At 37.2% G+C, this 21903-nt stretch overlaps 4 protein-coding genes and 1 pseudogene across 6 annotated transcripts; 3 read left to right on the forward strand and 2 right to left on the reverse strand.

Moving 5' to 3' along the window:
• Positions 1–1109: 1109 nt before the first annotated feature.
• On the forward strand, positions 1110–4963 carry LOC107880921 (cellulose synthase-like protein E1). 2 transcript variants are annotated; one of them, XM_016793481.2, is made up of 8 exons: positions 1110–1485; positions 1607–1934; positions 2782–2922; positions 3004–3138; positions 3247–3456; positions 3586–3810; positions 3926–4273; positions 4383–4963. In XM_016793481.2, the coding sequence occupies exons 1-8, from the start codon at positions 1214–1216 to the stop codon at positions 4941–4943; spliced, it is 2220 nt and encodes a 739-aa protein (XP_016648967.2). In that variant the 5' UTR covers positions 1110–1213; the 3' UTR covers positions 4944–4963. The 2 variants fall into 2 exon arrangements, with proteins under 2 accessions (XP_016648967.2, XP_088901545.1); XM_089045419.1 differs by lacking the exon at positions 2782–2922 and having other exon boundaries at positions 1137–1485.
• A 925-nt stretch (positions 4964–5888) lies between these two features.
• Positions 5889–9101, forward strand: LOC103319617 (cellulose synthase-like protein E1). The gene is given in 10 exon segments (XM_089045409.1): positions 5889–6236; positions 6239–6251; positions 6410–6494; positions 6496–6735; positions 6843–6983; positions 7065–7196; positions 7332–7544; positions 7649–7876; positions 7977–8324; positions 8514–9101. Coding segments are annotated over 10 exon segments (2235 nt in total). The 5' UTR covers positions 5889–5959; the 3' UTR covers positions 9072–9101.
• Positions 9102–11892: 2791 nt separating this feature from the next.
• Positions 11893–12273, forward strand: LOC148921313 (cellulose synthase-like protein E1 pseudogene; annotated as a pseudogene).
• A 401-nt stretch (positions 12274–12674) lies between these two features.
• Positions 12675–16848, reverse strand: LOC103318715 (cellulose synthase-like protein E1). Its single transcript, XM_089045429.1, is given in 9 exon segments — positions 12675–13285; positions 13388–13686; positions 13689–13734; positions 13811–14038; positions 14157–14369; positions 14545–14676; positions 14800–14940; positions 16023–16347; positions 16501–16848. Coding segments are annotated over 9 exon segments (2214 nt in total). The 5' UTR covers positions 16776–16848; the 3' UTR covers positions 12675–12730.
• A 656-nt stretch (positions 16849–17504) lies between these two features.
• Positions 17505–20972, reverse strand: LOC103318701 (cellulose synthase-like protein E6). 2 transcript variants are annotated; one of them, XM_089045403.1, is made up of 8 exons: positions 20957–20972; positions 20527–20831; positions 19884–20202; positions 19642–19782; positions 19409–19540; positions 18740–19255; positions 18288–18635; positions 17505–18145 (listed from the first exon to the last, which is right to left on the reverse strand). In XM_089045403.1, the coding sequence occupies exons 2-8, from the start codon at positions 20814–20816 to the stop codon at positions 17600–17602; spliced, it is 2292 nt and encodes a 763-aa protein (XP_088901529.1). In that variant the 5' UTR covers positions 20817–20831; positions 20957–20972; the 3' UTR covers positions 17505–17599. The 2 variants fall into 2 exon arrangements, with proteins under 2 accessions (XP_088901529.1, XP_008218345.2); XM_008220123.2 differs by lacking the exon at positions 20957–20972 and having other exon boundaries at positions 18740–18964; positions 19043–19255; positions 20527–20898.
• Between the last annotated feature and the right edge of the window lie 931 nt (positions 20973–21903).

Raw genomic sequence — 21903 nt, forward strand, 5'->3', positions numbered from 1 at the left:
AAGTTTAACAAGGCATGCATGATGTATTATATAGACGTGTCATAATTTGTACCTAGTAAATAGTATATGCACACTAGCCATGTAATATTAACAGCGGCAGTCCTACATTTTGGAGGCCTCCCGAAATGGGCATTCTCCTCTATATTATTAGTACCAAAATACAGATAAACCGAAAAATTACAAAAACCAACCGACAATTTACCGCAATGAAACCTCAATCGCGGTAAACCGAACCGCGTTTGCGGTTGCGGTTTGTATTTGATTTTCAAAACTTGCGGTTACCGCAAACCGCAAAGTATAGCCGCACGGATGATGATGTTGAATTCTACAAGGAAATGAAACATATGACAACTTGTAAGTAATTAGTTTATTTATGTTAATGTTATTTATGCTTCTTCTTATAATAAAATGTACTAAACTATGTTGTTTTATTTGTAGATAACATTGGTGCTCAAACAATACAACGGGGTTCTTCAAATCCACTCACCACCAACATTTGAGTTTGTAAATTTAGTTTGTAACATTGGTGCATTGCATTTTCCTTTTAGTTTGTAACTTTAATTAACTTTGAATTGGATTTTTCTTTTTGGTTGTAACTTTAATTCATTTGCTTTGCATTTTCCTTTTGGTTTGTAACTTTAAATGATTTGGAATTGGAATGCTTGAGAAGTTTAACTTTAATTGGAATGCTTGGAATTGTAACTTTAATTTTCTTAGGTTGTGAATGCTTGAGAAGTTGAGTAGATTGTGAATTTATATATGCTTGAGAAATTGTGTATTTATTTATTTAGGTTGTGAATTTATATTTTTGTGAATGCTTGAGAACTTGCGGTTTTAAACCGCTAATTTGTAACCGACCGCATTTTGCGGTTTATCGAACCGCAAAACGCCGTCGGTTTGCGGTTTCAAAATCACCAAACCGCAAATAGTCGGTCGGTTTGCGATTTGAGTAAAAATTGCGGTTATCGAACCGCAACCACCCTTACAAAAATATCTGCGCATGTATAGTATATACTACAATAAATGGTGGCAGAGTTTGTAAATAGTGGAGAAGTTATGGGCGCATCTTATCTTTATTTTGGCTTCATGTTATGAAACTATAGTGAACGATATTTTAGCCTGACAAGGGACGGGACCCATTATCCAAATCATTATACCATTGAGGACTGAGAAAAATCTACTCAGACTCAGAGCTAGCTAGTGAGCTGCAAAAATGGCAAAGGAAGAGCATTTACCATTGTTTGAGACAAAAAAAGCCCAGGGAAGAGTCCTATTTAGGATTTTTGCAGTTTCTATATTTGCAGGCATATGTTCGATTTGGGTTTACAGAGTAAGTCACATACCAAAAGCAGGAGAAGATGGAAGGTTTGCCTGGATTGGATTGTTGGGTGCTGAGATATGGTTTGGTTTTTACTGGCTCCTAACTCAAGCCTCCAGGTGGAACCCTGTTTATAGGCACACCTTCAAGGACAGGCTCTCTCAAAGGTACCTACTTTTTGTTCATGTTAGTCTTTCTATCAGTTAATGTATGTATTAATCAATTTGGAACAAATAAGTTTGATTTTATATATGCATTAAATAACTGTCGTCCGTGCAATTTGAACAGATATGAGAATGAGTTGCCTGGGGTAGACATATTTGTGTGCACGGCGGATGCAAGCATAGAGCCACCAATGATGGTGATGAACACTGTTCTGTCAGTCATGGCTTATGAATATCCACCAGAGAAGCTGAGTGTGTATCTCTCAGATGATGGAGGGTCGGAAATTACATACTACGCCCTCATGGAGGCTGCTGAGTTTGCCAAACACTGGATACCATATTGCAAGAAATATAATGTGGAGCCAAGATCACCTGCTGCTTATTTTGTCTCAAAACATGGTGATGATGCAGTGGAAGATAATCATCAGGCTAAAGATTTCGTGGTTATCAAGGTACTAATTTCAAGAATTGAATTAACTTTCAGAAATTTCCGTGGTGCAACTTAAGGTAAGCCCATCACAAATATTTATTAATCCGCCTTCTGAAAACGTTACTATATGGGCCCTAATATTACGTATTGGGGTGAAGTGACGTGTTTTCAATCCAGCTGCCTATAATAAGCCAACCCAATGGATTAGGTGAATTGGGTTGGGTCATCCCTGACGTGTTTTCAATCATGCTGCCTATAATAAGCCAACCCAATGGATTAGGTGAATTGGGTCATCCCTGACGTGTTTTCAATCCTGCTGCTTATAATAAGCCAACCCAATGGTTCTCTCTCCTCACGTAGATTATTCATTGGGCCCCACACACAAATTTGTGTGCCCAAGAAGTTTATTTTTCCACGATTGATTAGTGCATATTGACATGGAGTTGAGTGTCTAAGGTAGTGGACGAACGAGTTTATAGTTCAACATATAGTATCCACAAGGCATGTACATATTTTATAATACAAGTTATTTGACGACACCATCGTGTTACAATGACACTAGAAATTTATTTTTTCATTCCTACTTCCCGACATTATAGATAACAAAAAATAATAGTAAGAAATGTTGTTATGATGATACTGCTAATTTATTATAATATTAGATGGAAAATGCTAGGTTTACTATATTTTTATATCACATTACGTACCACATCTCTAATAGAGAAGAGTCTCATTGTATTGGTGGGCTTCATCTCCATTAGATATGTGGTATAAAAATATGATAAGCTTAGCATTACGCATATTACATTATTAATTAATTAGCTTCTAACTAGCGAGGTGCCTTTGTGATGATGAATTTGTTGTGGTAGAAATTATACCAGTATATGGAGAATAAAATTGAAAATGCAGTGAAGCTAGGCCAGGTTTCAGACCAAGTACGATCAAAACATAAAGGCTTTTCTCAGTGGGATTCATATTCATCTCGACGTGATCATGACACCATTCTTCAAGTATGAAAGATAACCAATATATATATCAATATAATTTGCCTGATATTTTATGCTTAATATATTTTTCTTAAATTTTCTCAGATAGTAATTGATGGAAGAGACCGGATTAATGCAACAGATAATGAAGGTTGTGCGTTGCCAACTTTAGTGTATTTGGCTCGAGAGAAGAGACCCCAGTATCACCATAACTTCAAAGCTGGCGCTATGAATGCTCTGGTAAATTTCATATTTTGTTTCTCATATAAAAAAAATTAAAAAAAATTCTGACTTCTTCTTCAATCAATATTCTTTGTTATCTAATATCCTTTATTAATTTATTTTCAGATTAGGGTATCTTCATACATTAGCAATGGGAAGTTACTTCTTAATGTAGATTGTGATATGTATTCAAACAACTCCTTGGCCATACGAGATACGCTTTGTTTCTTAATGGATGAAGAGAAAGGCCATGAGATTGCATTTGTACAGTTCCCACAGAATTTCAAAAACCTTACTAAGAATGAATTATACGCTTCATTACGCGTAATCAATGAGGTGAGTATTTGTTGACAATAATTATATATATGGTAATGGAATAAGTAAAGTTTTTTATCATGTTATTTTAAATTTTATTATAAATTCTTACTTATTTGGAATTATTTGTCTGTGTTGTGTATATGGAAGGTGGAAGCACATGGTGTGGATGGTTATGGAGGCCCTCTATATGTTGGAACTGGATGCTTTCACAGAAGAGATACACTTTGTGGGAGGAAATTCAGCAAGGATTCTAAGAGTGATATGAAGTGGGATAATAGAAAAAGAGAAGAACTTGGCATTCATGAATTGGAAGAAAACACAAAAAGTCTTGCAAGTTGTACATTTGAAGAGAACACTCAATGGGGAAAAGAGGTCTCTCTCTCTCCCCCCAAAAAAATTTTAGGGTCAATAATGAAATGACACATAATCATTGTTTAAAAATACTGCCGGTATGATTTAAATTCAAAATTTAATTGGTAATGTGTAGATGGGCTTGAAATATGGATGTCCAGTTGAAGATATAATAACGGGGCTATCAATCCATTGCCGGGGATGGAAATCGGTGTATTGCAATCCAGCAAGGGAAGCTTTCTTAGGATTAGCTCCAGCCACACTGCCTCATATACTTGTGCAGCATAAGAGATGGTCAGAAGGTAACTTTCATATTTTTCTTTCTAAGTACAGTCCTGCTTGGTATGCCTATGGGAAGATTAGGTTAGGCCATCAACTTGGATATCTTCGCTACTCCCTCTGGGCTTCAAATTGCTTGGCAACCCTAGTTTACTCAACTCTCCCTTCGCTTTACCTCCTTAGAGGCACATCCTTATTTCCACAGGTATGGTTCCTATGTCCTTATATCCTCATTATATATATAACCGTACGGTACCTTTAGAGTATATTTCCCGATGCACGTCTAATGGATTTTGTTTTGTGAATTTAATTAGATGTCAAGTCCATGGCTCATACCATTTGCATATGTGATCATTGGCAAGTACACTTGGAGCTTTGTGGAGTTTCTGTGGTGTGATGGTACAATATTAGGTTGGTGGAACGAGCAACGCATATGGCTTTACCAGAGAACAAGCTCCTACCTCTTTGCCTTCATAGATACCATTCTATCCTCCATCGGATACACTAATTCAGCCTTTGTAATCACAGCCAAGGTGGCAGATGAAGATGTGTCGAAGCGATACGAGAAAGAGATTATGGAGTTTGGAGCCTCCTCTCCAATGCTCACCATTTTGGCAACACTTGCGTTGCTCAATCTGTGCTGCTTTGCTGGGTTTGTATTGGAAGAAGCAATTGCTGGATCGAAGGGCATTGCAAAAGCTTATGAGACTATGTCTTTGCAGGTTCTTCTGTGTGGGGTTTTGATTCTCATTAACCTACCTTTGTACCAAGGCCTTTACCTGAGGAAAGATAAAGGGAAGATGCCGAGCTCCGTAGCATATAAATCAATGGTCATTGCTGTGTTTTCTTGTGTATGTTTTAAATTATCATATTAAATTAAGGGATTGTGAAGAAATGTATGTTCTAAGGGCCCCCCAACCTACAATTAATTTTCTTAATTAACTGCCTCGCATCACATGTGGACGTTCCATGATCATTATCCTGGAACAAATATAGGATTCAAAACAATTGGTATATGAAAATCATTTGCTTAATTATATTTTGTGTACACTCATACTGGTTATGATAAAATGAATAAAAAAAGCCGTGTTGGATTCTAAATAAAAAGAGCCTCTTCTGAAACTTGTTCAAAAGGAAGAAGGGCTATCTCCTCTCCTTTATGTATTCAACTACACAACTGGTTCAGCTGCCAATGCAGGCCCATAAATTAATGGTGAGCATGGGGTACAACTTACAAACTTACAAGTTACATCCATGATGGCTCCAGTCCAGCAGCCTCAGTAAGGGTCGACGTGCAAATCACGATTGGCGTCTCATATTTTGGAGTAGCCATTTGGGTTCTGTTCTGATGAAGGAGAAAAGTCACGATTTCCGCAGATGAAGGACAAATGGGCTTTGTTTACAGTTTCATTTTACTCCCCAATATATGGAGCTTGCGGTCTCATTCTCATCCAAAAAGACTATAAAGAGGAGTAGAGAGTGAGGAGCTTATTTGAGGGGTTCAATCCCACCATCAACAACTGTCAGTAAATCAATTGACTTAAAATCTGCCGTCATAAAAATGTATATTGTAGCTAAAAACTAGTCCACCACGTTTTCCACTTAGCATGACCACGAGCATAAATACTTGCTTAAAGAAAGGCAATACCAAACGACTCAAACGACTCGATTGTTATTTCGCATACCCTTTGTTTTGTAACGGAGGAAACTTGAAATCCCCACCCCAAACAAAAACTGCACGTGTTGTTGCACCTAACTACTACCATACCATTAGGTGGTGGCAGAGTTTTGTTATTTTGGCTTCATATTATAAGACTTGGGTGAATCTCTATAACTAGGAAAGGAACCCATTCTCCCAATCATAATACTGTTCAGTACTGGCTACTGAGAAATGGCTAGCGATGAGCTGAGAATGGGAAAGGAAGAAGAACATTTGCCATTGTTTGAGACAAAGAGAGCCAAAGGAATAGTCCTATATAGGTTTTTTGCAGCATCTGTATTTGCAGGTATATGTTTGATTTTGGTTTATAGGGTGAGCCACGTACCAAAAGCAGGTACAGATGGAAGGTTTGGGTGGATTGGATTGTTGGGTGCTGAGATATGGTTTGCTTTTTACTGGCTCCTCACTCAAGCCTCTAGGTGGAACCCTGTTTATAGGCACACCTTCAAGGCCTCTCTCAAAGGTATCTACAACTTCATATATGCATCTCTCTTTTTGGTAAATCATTTACTTCATGTTACTCTGCCTCTTAGTAATGTATTTATTAATCAATTTGGAACAAATAATTTTTATTTTTATTTTTAATGTTTTCAACAACTGTCATCCGTGAAATTTGTGCAGATATGAGAATGAGTTGCCGGGGGTGGACATATTTGTGTGCACGGCAGACCCCACAATAGAGACACCAATGATGGTGATAAACACATGTTTTATCAGTCATGGCTTATGACTACCCACCAGAGAAGCTGAGTGTGTATCTCTCAGATGATGGAGGCTCAGAAATTACATACCATGCCCTCTTGGAAGCTGTTGAGTTTGCCAAACACTGGACACCATATTGCAAGAAATACAATGTGGAGCCAAGGTCACCTGCTGCTTATTTTGTCTCAGTACCTGCTGATGATGCAGTTGAAGATAATCAGGCTAAAGATTTCGTAGTTATTACGGTACTAATATCAAGAATTGAATTAACTTTCAGAAATTTTTGTGGTGCAAATTTAGGTAGGCCCATCACAAACATTTATTAATCTGCCTTCTGAAATTATTGCTGTAGAAATTATACAAGGACATGGAGAATAAAATCGAAAATGCAGTGAAGCTAGTCCACATCTCAGAAGAAGTACGATCAAAGCACAAAGGCTTTTCTCAGTGGGATACATATAAATCGCGACATGACCATGACACCATTCTTCAAGTATGATAGTTTACCATAAAACTGCAAGTCAGGGTCATTGATATTTAACTGGTGTTTGATCAAATTTTTTTCTTTTCTCAGATAGCAATTCATGGGAGAGACCCCAATGCAGCTGATGTTGAAGGGTGTGGGTTGCCAACTTTGGTGTATTTGGCTCGAGAGAAGAGACCCCAGTATCACCATAACTTCAAAGGCGGTGCTATGAATGCTCTGGTAATTTTACTTTATTTGGTAACACTTTTTTTTACTAGCTGAAGTGTTCAGAAAAGGGAGTCTTTACTTGTTTAATGTTGCAAATAAATTTCATCTTATATTCATTATTTGATCATTATGTGATCCTTTGTGTAGATCAGGGTATCTGCAAACGTTAGCAATGGGAATGTCATTCTTAATGTAGACTGTGACACGTATTCAAACAACTCCATGTCCATAAGAGATGCACTTTGTTATTTCTTAATGGATGAAGGGAAAGGTCATGAGGTTGCATACGTACAGTTCCCACAGAATTTCAAAAAACTTACTAAGAATGAATTATATAGTTCATTTCAAATAATCAGCGAGGTGAGTGTATGCATATATCAATGGAATCGAAATTTTCAATTATTATAAATCTTTTGCCTACATGTTTGGAATTCTATATATGTGATGGATATTAAAATATGAAGGTGGAAATGCATGGTTCGGATGGTTATGAGGGCCCTATATACATTGGAAGTGGATGCTTTCACAGAAGAGATACTCTTTGTGGAAGGAAGTTCATCAAGGGATCTAAGAGTGATATGAAGTGGGAGATCAGCAGAAAAAGAGAAGAAAGTGGCATTCATGAATTGGAAGAAAATTCAAAGAGTCTTGCAAGCTGTACATTTGAACAGAATACTGAATGGGGAAAAGAGGTCTACTTTCTCTCTTTTTCTTTCTCAGTCTGTGCCACAGCAAGTGCATATAATTAATTTGAGGAGCTTGATATATCTATGAATCTTGAAAACTTTGCAGATGGGATTGAAATACGGATGTCCAGTTGAAGATGTGATAACAGGGCTATCGATTCAATGCCGTGGATGGAAATTGGTGTATTGCAACCCAACAAGAAAAGCTTTCTTAGGATTGGCTACAACCACACTGCCTCACACACTTGTGCAGCATAAGAGATTGTCAGAAGGTTCTCTCCAGATTTTACTTTCTAAGTGCAGTCCGGCTTGGTATGGTCATGGAAAGATAAGTTTGGCCCTTCAACTTGGATATTGTATTGTCTGCTGCTGGGCTTCCAATTGCTGGGCAACCCTATTTTACTCGATTGTCCCTTCACTTTACCTCCTTAAGGGCATTTCCTTATTTCCACAGGTATAATTGATCTTGTGTCTCAGTGATAATTGATTTGTCACAATATATGTCACATCACTAATAAACATGAGACATAAACTACTTACATAAGTAAGTCTCGCCTCGCCTCTATCAGAGATGTGGTTTATAACGTAGCCACCCAAATAGTATATTTCTCAATGTCTGATGGGTTTTGTTTTGTGAATTTAGATCTCAAGTCCATGGCTCATACCATTTGCATATGTGATCATTGGCAAGTATACTTGGAGCTTTGTGGAGTTTCTGGGGTCTGGTGGCACAATCCTAGGTTGGTGGAATGACCAACGAATGTGGCTGTACAAGAGAACAAGCTCTTACCTCTTTGCCTTCGTTGATACCATTTTATACTTCCTGGGATATACTGATTCAGCATTTGCCATAACAGCCAAGGTGGCTGATGAAGATGTGTCGCAGCGATACGAGAAAGAGATTATGGAATTTGGGGCCTCTTCTCCAATGCTCACCATATTGGCAACACTTGCATTGTTCAATTTGTACTGCTTTGCTGAGTTTGTGAAGGAAGCAACCACTGGATCAAGGGGCATAGCACAAATTTTTGAGACAATGGCTGTGCAAATTCTTCTGTGTGGGGTTCTGATCCTCATCAACATACCTTTGTACCAAGCACTTTATCTAAGGAAGGACAAGGGAAAGATGCCGGCCTCCATAGCATTTAAGTCAATGGCATTTGTTCTAGTTGCTTGTACTTGTTTTAAATTTTCATATTGAATTGAATACCATATGGTATTGTGGGTTAAACCCGATGCGTATATACTTGGAAGGTGTGGAAGGCAAAAAGGAAGTTTGCAAATAATAGTTTAAGGTTGGTAAATTTGCAAGTAACGAAAGGTGACGAAATTGATGCTCTTTGAGAGAGACCTAATCAAACCAACCTAAAATAAACCTGATTGGGCAAGGAAGATAAAACAACTCCAAGGCAGAGACAGCGGGAACCCAAGACAGAAGAAGTGAAGCATCAGCAGCAGGCAATTAACAACACAATCTGCATAACCTCTAGCTCATGCCTCTTTGACATATCCTTAGTGACCACCTTATTAGTGATGAAAAATTTGTTTGAGATCTTAATTGCGTCATTCCTTATTCGTTCCACCATCATGTGAATGCAGTCCCTCATCTCAAGGCTTCAATTGTGCTGAAAGCATTCTTGGTAACAGAAGCATAAGCAAATGCAAGGAACAATTAGGCTTGACACATGAACAATAATAAATTACCTTCTTAATGATTGGATGTTAGCCTAATAATGATGTATCTTCTTCCTTCTTAATGATTGGTAATTGCGGGATTGAACGTTAGGATGCCATACTGCAGGCCAAAATTGGCTTAACAAGGGAAGGCCATGGAGCAAGCAAAGAGGAAGAACAAAGACATAATACAAATTTGGCAAGGAATTTGAAGCAGGCAAATCTCATTTGGGAACCCAAGTTAGTAGCAATGCACCCTCAAACATGATTCTATTTATCGCAAAGACATTTTATATAATGGTCAATAAAGAAACCTTTTTTAATACAAATATCTCAAACATATACATGCAAATACAGAAAATGCCATTGATTTAAAGGCTATTAGGTGGAGGGCTTGGTACAATGGTAGGTTAATGAGAATCAAAACCCCACACAGAAGAATTTGCAGAGGCATTGTCTCATGAAGTTTTGTCATGCCCTCTCCCATGATTGCTTCCTTTACAACACCAAGAAAGCAGAACAAATTGAGTAATGCAAGTATTGCCAGTATGGTAAACATTGGAGACGAGGCTCCAAATTCCATAACCTCTTTCTCGTATCGATGCGAAACATCTTCATCAGAAACCTTGGCTGTTATTACAAATACTGAATCAGAATATCCGAGGGAGTTTAAAATGGTATCAATGAAGGCAAACAGGTAGGAACTTGTTCTCATGTAAAGCCATATACGTTCGTCGTTCTACCAACCTAAGATTGTACCACCAGACCACAGAAACTCCACAAAGCTCCAAGTGTACTTGGCAATTATCACATATGCAAATGGTATGAGTCAAGGGCTTGAGACCTAAACCGACAAAACATGAATTTTGTAAAATTAGGAAAAAATAACTTACTATAGCCGAACGGCTATACTATTTTTAAAAAAAATTCGAACGTATGGCCGCCCGGCTATACTATTCCTTTTATAAAAAGTTGGGAAAAACCGAGTATAGCCGTGCGAAATACTATCTTAAAAAAATTTGGTGGAAAAACAGTATAGCCGGGCGGCTATACTATTTCTTTTATAAAAAAATTGCCGACAATACTAAAAAATTAGAAAAACCCAATATAGCAGCACTTTTAAAGAAAATTCATAAAATAGTTTCAAAATCAAAGTACATCCACGTGCCTATACTATTTAATAAAAAAATAATGAAAACAGGATTGTCCTAGTTGCATTAGTTTATCCTTTATATATATGAATTTGGTATAGCCTTGCGGCTATACAAATAAAATACTTATGTAAATTCGGCAACATTTCGGCAAAGTACAACTTAAAAGTTCGGCCACAATATAATATTTTAATATATATTATTTGTATTTAATAATGTGTATAATACAAGAATTTTGTGTACATTATTGAAAATTTTGTAAAAAATACATGTATTAAACAAGAAAAATACGTACGTACATGTTCAATACGAGCATTGTACATTTGTTTTTTAAGAAACATTAATTTTACGCGCAGCTATACTATTTCGTACAAAAACAATTGGAAAAAACCCAGTATATCCGGGCGGCTATACCATTTAAAAAGAAAATTGGAAAACCCCGAGTCTAGCCGCTCGGCTATAATGTTGGGCCGACCGGCTATACTATCTCTTTAAAAAACTTTAAAAATTACAAGTACAGCTGGGCGACTTACTGTTTTCAAAAAATTTGGAAAAATCCCGGTATAGCCAAGCGGCAATACAATTTCTTTTTGAAATATTAGGCAAAAACCCACTATAGCCGAACGGCTATACTATTTCTTTTATAAAAAAACAAAAAGGGGGGGAAAAAACCCAGTATAGCCGACGGGCTATACTATTTCTTTTTAAAAAAAAAGTTGGGAAAATCGACAATCGCGGCCCGGCTATACTATTTCTTTTTAAAAAATAATTGGAAAAACCCGAGGACAGCCGTGCGGCTATACCATTTCTTTGAAGAAAAGTTGGGAAAACCGGGTCTAGCCGACCAGCTATACTATTTCTGTTATAAAAAAAAATTGGAAAAAACCCAGTATAGCCGGGGGGCTAGACTATTTCTTTTATAAAAAGTTGGGAAAAACCCAGTTTAGCATGTGTCTCTGCTTTTTCTTTTTAAAAAAATTGGAAAAACTAGAGTATTTCGGCTATACTATTGGATAAAACATGAGACATAACTGCCTCACCTCTATCAGAGGTGTGGCTTATAACATAGCCGCCCGAATAGTATATTTCTCAATGTCTGATGGGTTTTGTTTGTGAATCTAGATCTCAAGTCCATGGCTCATACCATTTGCATGTGTGATCATTGGCACAATCCTAGGTTGGTGGAATGACCAACGAATGTGGCTGTACAAGAGAACAAGCTCTTACCTCTTTGCCTTCGTTGATACCATTTTATACTTCCTGGGATATACTGATTCATGGTTTGCCATAACAGCGAAGGTGGCCGATGAAGATGTGTCGCAGCGATACGAGAAAGATATTATGGAATTTGGGGCCTCTTCTCCAATGCACACCATATTGGCAACACTTGCATTGTTCAATTTGTACTGCTTTGCTGAGTTTGTGAAGGAAGCAACCACTGGACCAAAGGGCGTAGCACAAGTTTTTGAGACAATGGCTTTGCAAATTCTTCTGTGTGGGGTTCTGATCCTCATCAACATACCTTTGTACCAAGCACTTTATCTAAGGAAGGACAAGGGAAAGTGCCGGCCTCCATAGCATTTAAGTCAATGGCATTTGTTCTAGTTGCTTGTACTTGTTTTAAATTTTCATATTGAATTGAATACCATATGGTATTGTGGGTTAAACCCGATGCGTATATACTTGGAAGGTGTGGAAGGCAAAAAGGAAGTTTGCAAATAATAGTTTAAGGTTGGTAAAGTTGCAAGTAACAAAAGGTGACGAAATTGATGATCTTTGAGAGAGACCTAATCAAACCAACCTAAAATAAACCTGATTGGGCAAGGAAGATAAAACAACTCCAAGGCAGAGACAGCAGGAACCCAAGACAGAAGAAGTGAAGCATCAGCAGCAGGCAATTAGCAACACAATCTGCATAACCTCTAGCTCATGCCCCTTTGACATATCCTTAGTGACCATCTTATTAGTGATGCAAAATCTGTTTGAGATAGCCCTAATTGCCATTGATTTTTAATGGTCAATAAAGAAACCTTTTTTAATACAAATATTTAAAACATATACATGCAAATACAGAAAATGCCATTGATTTAAAGGCTATGGAGCTTGGCATCTTTCCCTTGTCCTTCCTTAGGTAGAGGGCTTGGTACAATGGTAGGTTAATGAGAATCAAAACCCCACACAGAAGAATTTGCAGAGGCATTGTCTCATAAAGTTTTGTCATGCCCTCTCTCATGATTGCTTCCTTTACAACACCAAGAAAGCAGAACAAATTGAGCAATGCAAGTGTTGCCAGTATGGTAAACATTGGAGAGGAGGCCCCAAATTCCATAACCTCTTTCTCGTATCGTTGCGAAACATCTTCATCAGAAACCTTGGCTGTTATTACAAATGCTGAATCAGAATATCCGAGGGAGTTTAAAATGGTATCAATGAAGGCAAACAGGTAGGAACTTGTTCTCTTGTAAAGCCATATACGTTGGTCGTTCCACCAACCTAAGATTGTACCACCAGACCACAGAAACTCCACAAAGCTCCAAGTGTACTTGGCAATTATCACATATGCAAATGGTATGAGCCAAGGGCTTGAGACCTAAACCGACAAAACAAAACTCATTATTACAGACATTAAGAAAAGAGAAAATGTTATGGAAGTTGTGACAAATTAATTAATATGAATGACAAGGAACCATACCTGCGGAAATAACGAAATGCCTCTAAGGAGATAAAGTGAAGGGATAATTGAGTAAAATAGGGTTGCCAAGGAATTGGAAGCCCAGAAGCAGTAACAACAGTATCCAAGTTGAAGACCTAAGCTAATATTTCCATGTGCATACCATGCAGGGCTGTACTTAGAAAGCAAAATCTGGAAATCACCTTCTGACCATCTCTTATGCTGCACAAGTGTCTGAGACAGTGTGGTTGTAGCTATTCCTAAGAAAGCTTTCCTTGTGGGATTGCAATACACTGATTTCCATCCGCGGCATTGGATTGATATCCCGTTATCACATCTTCAACTGGACATCCATATTTCAAACCCATCTGCAAATTATAGAGATTCAGTAAGCTCAAATTATTGTACACTTGTGTGTGCGTGGATAGAGAGAGAAATAAAGACCTCCTTTCCCCATTCAGTGTTCTCTTCAAATGCACAGCTTGCAAGACTTCTTGAATTTTCTTCTAATTCATGAATGCCAGTTTCTTCTCTCTTTCTACTAATCTCCCACTGCATTTCACTCTTACATCCCTTTATGAACTTCCTTCCACAAAGAGTATCTCTTCTGTGAAAGCAGCCACTTCCAATATATAGAGGGCCCCCATAACCATCCAAACCATGGAATTCCACCTTCAATTCCCACAAACAGAGAATTCCTAACATGTCAGCCATAAATATTAAAACATTATAAAAGTTCACTTAAATAAGTTTAACTCCACATCATATAACTTCATGAACGCCTACTCACCTCACTGATTACTCGTAATGAATTGCTATATAAATCATTCTTAGTAACATTTTCGAAATTCTGTGGGAACTGTACATAGGCAATCTCATTGCCTTCTGCTTCATCCATTAAGAAGCAAAGTGCATCCCTTACGGCCTTAGAGTTGTTTGAATACATATCACAGTCTACATTAAGAAGGACCTGCCCATTGCTAATGTTTGAAGATACCCTTATCTGCAGCACAAAGGATCACATAACAAATTAACATTGAATTATAGAAATTTCTGCGGTATCAACAAACACACCAATACTTGATGATTTTGGAAGCACCTTTTTGGTTTCTCTAGCAAAGAAAATATTGCCAAAAATATAGTTTGAAATGAAACTGAGTTTCTTTTTACTAGTTTACCAATGCATTCATAGCGCCAGCTTTGAAGTTATGGTGATATTGAGGTCTCTTTTCTCGAGCCAAATACACCAAAGTTGGCAACACACACCCTTCAACATCTGTTGCATTCAGGTCTCTCCCATCAATTACTATCTGAGAAAAATGAAAAGGATGATAATATAATACATTAATTAATGTGTGTTTATGTATGTCAATAGCTCAAATTAAGAAATTATTATCTTCCATTTCTAAACAGTGAGGATCAAAATTTCATACCTGAAGAATGGTGTCGTGGTCACGTCGTGATGAATATGTATCCCACTGAGAAAAGCCTTTATGTTTTGATCTTACTTCTTCTGAAATGCGGCCTAGCTTCACAGCATCTTCAACTTCATTCTCCATGTCTTTGTATAATTTCTACATGGACAAATTGAGAAGGCAGCTATCACTAGATTAATCAATCATGCAATCTGTTTTATTGATTTTACCGTTTTAGTGATTTAATTTATTAAAAAAAATTAATAAGCCTATTGTCACTACTTATCATATTTGTATGTTCCTCCTCCATGTCCATGAACCTCCAGCAACATGTGCAGTGTTACTTTCCAAAACAAGAACATTGGCAAAGTTATGTTTCCCATCTCTTCTCGAGAAATAAGTGTGCTATGCAAAATTGTGCTCAATTTCATATGCGGCAATTCCTCCAAGATCTCTTCTTTAGTTGGGGGAAAAATCCGCATGAGTCTCCAAATCTCAGCTTGCAGCACTCAAAATTATGAAAACTTATTGTGTACACTTCTTTCGTAAGAATGCGTATGGGATTCACTGTTTTTTGTTAACGAATGAGGGAAGAAAATCTTAGGTGTAGCGGCTGTACACGATCATGTGTACATTCCGTTATAGGGAAGTTTTTCTCCATTGAGAGGTATTGGCTGGCTGTATGCCTCAATGAAAAACCCAATTCAGGTTATCAGTAATTCACATTTCGAACCAGAACCACACAACCCAATCCGCATCGCCATCCAAAAATGACCCAATTCACATGCTCACCATTTATTTATTTTTTATAATAAACAAAGACAAATTAGTTTTAAATTATTGACCTCTTTGAACATTTTCTATGTTATCTATGTACTCATGACAAAATTGGTTGGATTGCAATATAACTAGCCTCAGCATGCGTTTCCGCGCTTTTGAGAGGCTCTTTTTTTTTTTAAATTTATTTATTTTAGAATTAAAAAAGATAATGGATAATTGTATTACATAAAAATAGGATTCATTATCTGATTTTTCTTTTATTTTTTTTTTTAAATATGAAAAAGTGTGAATTTACCGTATTATCCTCATTTAATTAATAATTTCAAATCTTAATATTTGAATTAACTAAGAGCATTTTCTTGTATTTTGAATGTTTTATCATTCTTTGCTTTTTGCTTTATATATATATATATATATATATATAGATATATAGATATATAGATAAGGAAATTAAATAGTACCTTAATGCCAGACAAATCAGCAGCCTGGTTATGATCAGCATCAACTGCATCATCAGAAGAAACAAAATAAGCGGCAGGTGATCTTGGCTCCACATTGTATTTCTTGCAATAGGGTATCCAATGCTTAGCAAACTTAGCAGCCTCCAAGAGGGCAAAGTACGTAATTTCTGAGCCTCCATCATCTGAGAGATACACACTCAGCTTCTCTGGTGGGTAGTCATAAGCCACGACTGATAAAACAGTGTTTATCACCATCATTGGTGGCTCTATTGTGGGATCTGCCGTGCACACGAATATGTCCACCCCCGGCAACTCATTCTCATATCTGTTCAAATTTCATAGACGACAGTTGTTGAACGCATAAATAGACACAACTTATTTGTTCCAAAGTGATTAAAACATACATTACTAACAGACAGAGTAACATGAAGTAAATGATTTACCAAAAAGAGAGATGCATATATGAAGTAGTAGGTACCTTTGAGAGAGTCTGTCCTTGAAGGTGTGCCTATAAACAGGGCTCCACCTGGAGGCTTGAGTGAGGATCCAGTAAAAACCAAACCATAGCTCAGCACCCAACAATCCAATCCAGCCAAACCTTCCATCCTCTCCTGCTTTTGGTATGTGACTTACTCTATAAATCCAAACCAAACATATGCCTGCAAATATAGATGCTGCAAAAATCCTATATAGAACTATTCCCTTGGCTCTCTTTGTCTCAAACAATGGTAAATACCCGTCTTCCTTTCCCATCTGATAATTCAGATCTCTCTCTCTCTCTCTCTCTCTCTCTCTCTCTCTCTCTCAAAATGGATAATTATATAATATATTTGTGTGCTTGTGGTTATATATAGTATGGGCATAAATGACACCTGCCATAGTGGAATAAGGATATTTATTTATCTGCCACTACAATTATTGTTGACAATTATTAACACATGCGTCCACCAATGGTTTAATGAGGATGTTGTGAAATGTTGACTTGAATTTTCAATGTTAGTGCACTGAAAGTAACGAAGTCTAGATACGACAGCTTGAGTTGTTAGAAATTGACATTTTTACTAGACAGGTTGGTTGCTTTGAATATTGACAAAGCCAAACAAAAACAAACGAAGGCTTGAGCTAGCTCTATGATGAATCACATTCGTCACCTTTGTTTGAATCAGATTAACTGAATATATTGTTTGTTTTCTACTATAAGGGGCTAAGTTGTTAATGTCCCATATCAAATTTTAAAGGAAGTTGAGGTTTCATCCCAAAATCAATTGGCTATGGGGAACTTGCCCAACTCCTTATATACCTAGGCTAGGTCCTTTAACTTTTCAATATGGGACAAATACTCCTACAAATTTGCACGAAATATGAACTTTCATGTAGTGTCTTTTTTGGGTCGAATCATATAGTGTCTATGAATAAAATAAATTTGAATGTAACAACATCTGAATTATAACTTCCAACGAGAAAAAGATAAAATGGAACAAATGAGCAAATAAAGCACTCTTTCCATGAGCATGTGCCCAAGTAAAAATGCTAGTTTATATCATGATAATTGTTTATCAATCTTTCAGCTAGCTTTCCTAGTATATAGGCATCAGGCAGGCCAGTGCAAGCAAAAAAACTGACTTGAACATGACAGAGGATGGTATATGGCCTTTATCGCTGCGGATGAAGAGCGCTTGGTACACCGGTAAATTGATCAGAACTAATATGCCAGAAAGAATAACCTGGCTGATCAACTGGTCTAAAGCTTTGGAATGCCTGTCCATGACAACTCTCTTTGTTCCCCAAACTAAGCTCAGAAAATTCAGCAATGCCGATGTTGCTAACACGGTATACATAATGCTTGCGCTTCCGAATTCCATAATCTCTTGCTCATACCGCTTTGAAACATCATCTGTGATCACCTTATCAGTGAGGGCAAACTGTGTCTCAGATAGCCCCAGTTGCCTCTTTATGGTATCAAAGAAGGCGAAGAAGTAGGAAGTGATCCTTCGGATCAGCCACATTCGTTGTAAGTACCACCATGCTTTGAGTGTGCTACCACTTCTCAGGGCTTCAACTATGCTGTAAACATTCTTGGCTATAAATACATAAGCAAATGCTAGGAACCACAGGCTAGACACCTGAAATGAAAACATCAATCAATTAAAAACCAACAATTTCAATGTGATTGAATAGCAGCTTAATAGACCAAAGATTTTAGGAAGCAATTGGGTTAACTAATGTTTCTTTCCACCAAAGCATAAAAGAGTGAGATTAAGGTACCTTAGGGAACAAGGGAATGCCATGGAGCAAGCAAAGAGGAGGAATAGTCACATAATACAAAGTTGGGAAGGAAAATGGAGCCCACAGAAGGTAGATACAATATGCCATCTGGGCACCCAAGTGTATCTTCCCATGCCCATAAATGAAAGGGCAATATTTGGAGAAAAATATCTGAAACAAGCCCTCAGACCACCTCTTATGTTGAATAAGTGCTGTATCTAAGGTATTTGGAGCAACACCCAGAAAGTCTTTTCTCTCTGGATTATAATAGATCGATTTCCATCCCCTGCATTGAACTGCTAAGCCAGTAGCAATATCTTCAACAGGACACCCATATATCAATCCCGTCTGCATAAAAATAACATATATCTCATCATGATCTTCAAGACTAATATTGAAAGGGTAGAAAATTAGCATGTTTGAGAAAGAGAGATAGGCAGAGAGAGAGAGACCTCTTTGCCCCATTGAGTACCCTTCTCATAGCTACAACTGATAAGAGCTTTTGCAGATTCCTCCAGTTCTTTGATACTTCTGTCAATAGTCTTTTGGCTCTCTATGTTCCAATGTCCTCTATAATCTTTGGAATACTTCCTTCCAAAAAGGCATTCTCTTCGATGGAAGCATCCGGTGCCACAAAACAAGGCCGTGCCATATCCACCTAATCCAGCAAGCTCAACCTTCATGCATGACAACCAACCATGATATGTTAATTTGAAAGTAAGCGCAATTATATAACCATGGTCTAGATTTCTCACCGCGTTTATAACGAAACATTCATTTCCATAGATATCGTCCTTGGTGAGATTATTATAGCCCTGTGGATGTTGCACGTAAGCGATCTCAGGGCCATACTTTTCATCCAAGAAGAAACATAATGCCTCTCGTATTGAGTCTGCATTGTTTGCATACATGTCACAGTCCAAGAGGAGGATGAAGGGTGCATTGCTTATCTCTGATGACACTCTCAGCTGCATAAGGGAAATTACCTTTTTTCAGTCTCCATAATACTTACAAATTTCAAGTTAAAAACACAATTGTGAAATATTTTAAATGCGATTGAAAGATATACAAGTTAAAATTGTGTCAGCCATGTAGTTGGAAGTAAGGAAACTAAAGCTAACCAGTGCATTCAGAGCTCCAGCTTTGAAGTTGTGTGGCTGCTGAGGTTTCTTTTCTCGTGACATGTACACCATCATAGGTAACTGGCATCCATCATTATCCACGGCATTTATGTCTCTTCCATCAGTTATAATCTTCAAAGGAAATAAGAGGGACAGAGTAATGAAACAAACAAACAAACAAACAAAATTACAAAAGTATCGGATAAAGATCAACCAATTCACGAATTACAGACCTGCACAATCGACTGATGATCATTCTTTGCTACTTTAAGGTTCCATTCTGAGAACCCTTTGTGTTGCTTCTTTATTTCTACTGGAATCTCTGCCGTTGCAACAGCAGATTCGATCCGATTCTTCATTTCTTCATAAAGTTTCTTTGGAAACATGTAAATGTCAGCTAAATTAGCCATTTCACATGCATACTTAGTCAATTATCTAAAACAGTGATTTAGCAAAACTTGGCACTTTTTTATACCTTGATTTCCAGCCATTCCTGACCATACTTGATGTCATGCACATCAGAGTGCAGGGCAAAGTAGGCCTCTGGTGACCTTGGCTCAACATTGAACTTTTTGCAGAAGGGTATCCAATACTTAGCGAAACGAGAGGCCTCCAAGAGAGCATAGAAAGTGAATTCTGAACCACCATCGTCGGAAAGATAAACACTCAGCTTCTCTGTTGGATAACTGTAGGACAGCACTGATAGGACAGTGTTAATCACCAAAGTTGGTGGCTCCATTTTGGGGTCTGCAGTGCATATAAAAATGTCAACTCCCGGCAACTTGTCCTCATATCTGTAATATGCAAAGAATCATAAGAACTTCATTAATTAGAAATCCAATTTTCAAACTCCACACAACAAGAAAATGCAAAACAAAATGGGATTTGGACTTAGAAAAATAGAGATTGATATCAAAATTGAGCCCTTTTGTCATAACTTACCTGATGCAAAGTTTTTGCTATCAGAAGAACACCTTAGATTGTACAAGTTCTATATTGAAAAACAAACTAAAAATACTCTTATTATACAATTTTCTAGATTGAAAAAGAATCTAAATTTTTTTCAATATTTGTTTTTAGTTGTTACTTCATGAACTGAGATGGAGAGCTAGCAAAACCTGTGAGAGAGCCTATCCTTGAAAGGTTGACGATAAGTAACATTCCATCTAGGAGACTGAGTGATGATCCAGTACAGCCCAAACCAGAACTCAGCCATGAGCATACCAAGCCAAGCCCACCTCCCTGCCTCTCCAGCTCTTGGGATGTTTGTTACTCTATACACCCATATCAAACACACACCCACCAATATTGTGGATGCAAAAACCCTATACAAACCTATAAATCTTGCTCTTCTGCTCTCAAACAATGGAGGAAGACTTTCTTCTCCACCACCTTCCTGCTTGCCCATCTCTCTGCTTTCTCTCTGTTTTTGAACAAAGTAACTTTAGTGCAGCTATGTAAACTATAAGCTACAGTCTTGATATAAGGATTAATGTGAAAACACGGTCCTGAATTATACTGTATAAAACAAAGTAAAATGTCAGGTACCAAAAAAATTTACTGTGCTATCCATAACAATATTGAGGGAGGCGGGATTGCGGGCATGATGATGAGGATGAGGTTTTGTTCTGTAGTGTTCCTTTTATAAAAATATAGAAACTCCGGTGCATGATGATGAGGTTTTGTTCTGTGGTGTTCCTTTTCTTATATATAAAAAAAACGATACAATTATTTAAGAGTTCAAGCACTTATCGTTTAGGTTGAGGTGAGGGCATATCATATGAACATATTTTTCTTGATCTTCAACACAAAAAAAAAATGACACTAGTATAAGATTTTTAATGCCAAATGTCAATTCCATATCACCAATGATGTTGGGGTTGGAATTTAAAGAGAAATTTCGTAAATCTATATATATAAAGCAAAAGACATCGAATTGTGAAACATTCAAAATACCAGAAAATGCCCTTAGTTAATTCAAACATTAAGAATTGAAATTATTAATTAAATGAGGATAATATGGTAAATTCATATTTTTTTCATATTAAAAAAATTAAAAATAAAATCAGATAATATGTCATACTTTTATGGAACATAACTACCCATGTTATCTTTTCTTAATGTGCCAAGAGGCTTGTATAGTATAAATAAAAAATAATATATGATATCCTATTTGTTTATTGAAGATCTGACTTTATATTTGGCTTTGCCCCTAGAAAATATGAGAGAAGCCACGTGATAGTTGCCTAAAATAGTCAAGAGTTTCGATAGTCAATACAAATGTTATATTATATGATTTATTTTCTCCAGATCTTAACAAAAAAGCCAAATGTGATGTCTCACACACACAACCGTACACGAAAGAAGCAACCACTATATCCGTGGTTGAAGTTGGTTGAAGTTGGTAGGTCTTCACTTCTACATCACTATTTTCCCGTATTAAGAAAGTGGCATTTGGAATTGGATTGTCTTCTTTTGTGTTTGATTCGATGACT

This window comes from Prunus mume, linkage group LG1 (genome assembly GCF_029339155.1).
Source record: "Prunus mume cultivar Tortuosa linkage group LG1, ASM2933915v1, whole genome shotgun sequence".
Taxonomy (NCBI): domain Eukaryota; kingdom Viridiplantae; phylum Streptophyta; class Magnoliopsida; order Rosales; family Rosaceae; genus Prunus; species Prunus mume.

Bases quoted from the DNA above. Each gene is read 5' to 3' on its own strand.
- LOC107880921 (XM_016793481.2), top strand. From the start codon at position 1,214: ATGGCAAAGGAAGAGCATTTACCATTGTTTGAGACAAAAAAAGCCCAG. The intron at 1,486-1,606 runs GTACCTACTTTT...CAATTTGAACAG, and splicing joins AAGGACAGGCTCTCTCAAAG to ATATGAGAATGAGTTGCCTG. The intron at 1,935-2,781 runs GTACTAATTTCA...TTGTTGTGGTAG, and splicing joins AAGATTTCGTGGTTATCAAG to AAATTATACCAGTATATGGA.
- LOC103318701 (XM_089045403.1), bottom strand. From the start codon at position 20,816: ATGGGCAAGCAGGAAGGTGGTGGAGAAGAAAGTCTTCCTCCATTGTTT. The intron at 18,636-18,739 runs GTCTCTCTCTCT...ATTTTTATGCAG, and splicing joins GTACTCAATGGGGCAAAGAG to ACGGGATTGATATATGGGTG. The intron at 18,146-18,287 runs GTACCTTAATCT...TTTTCATTTCAG, and splicing joins GCATTCCCTTGTTCCCTAAG to GTGTCTAGCCTGTGGTTCCT.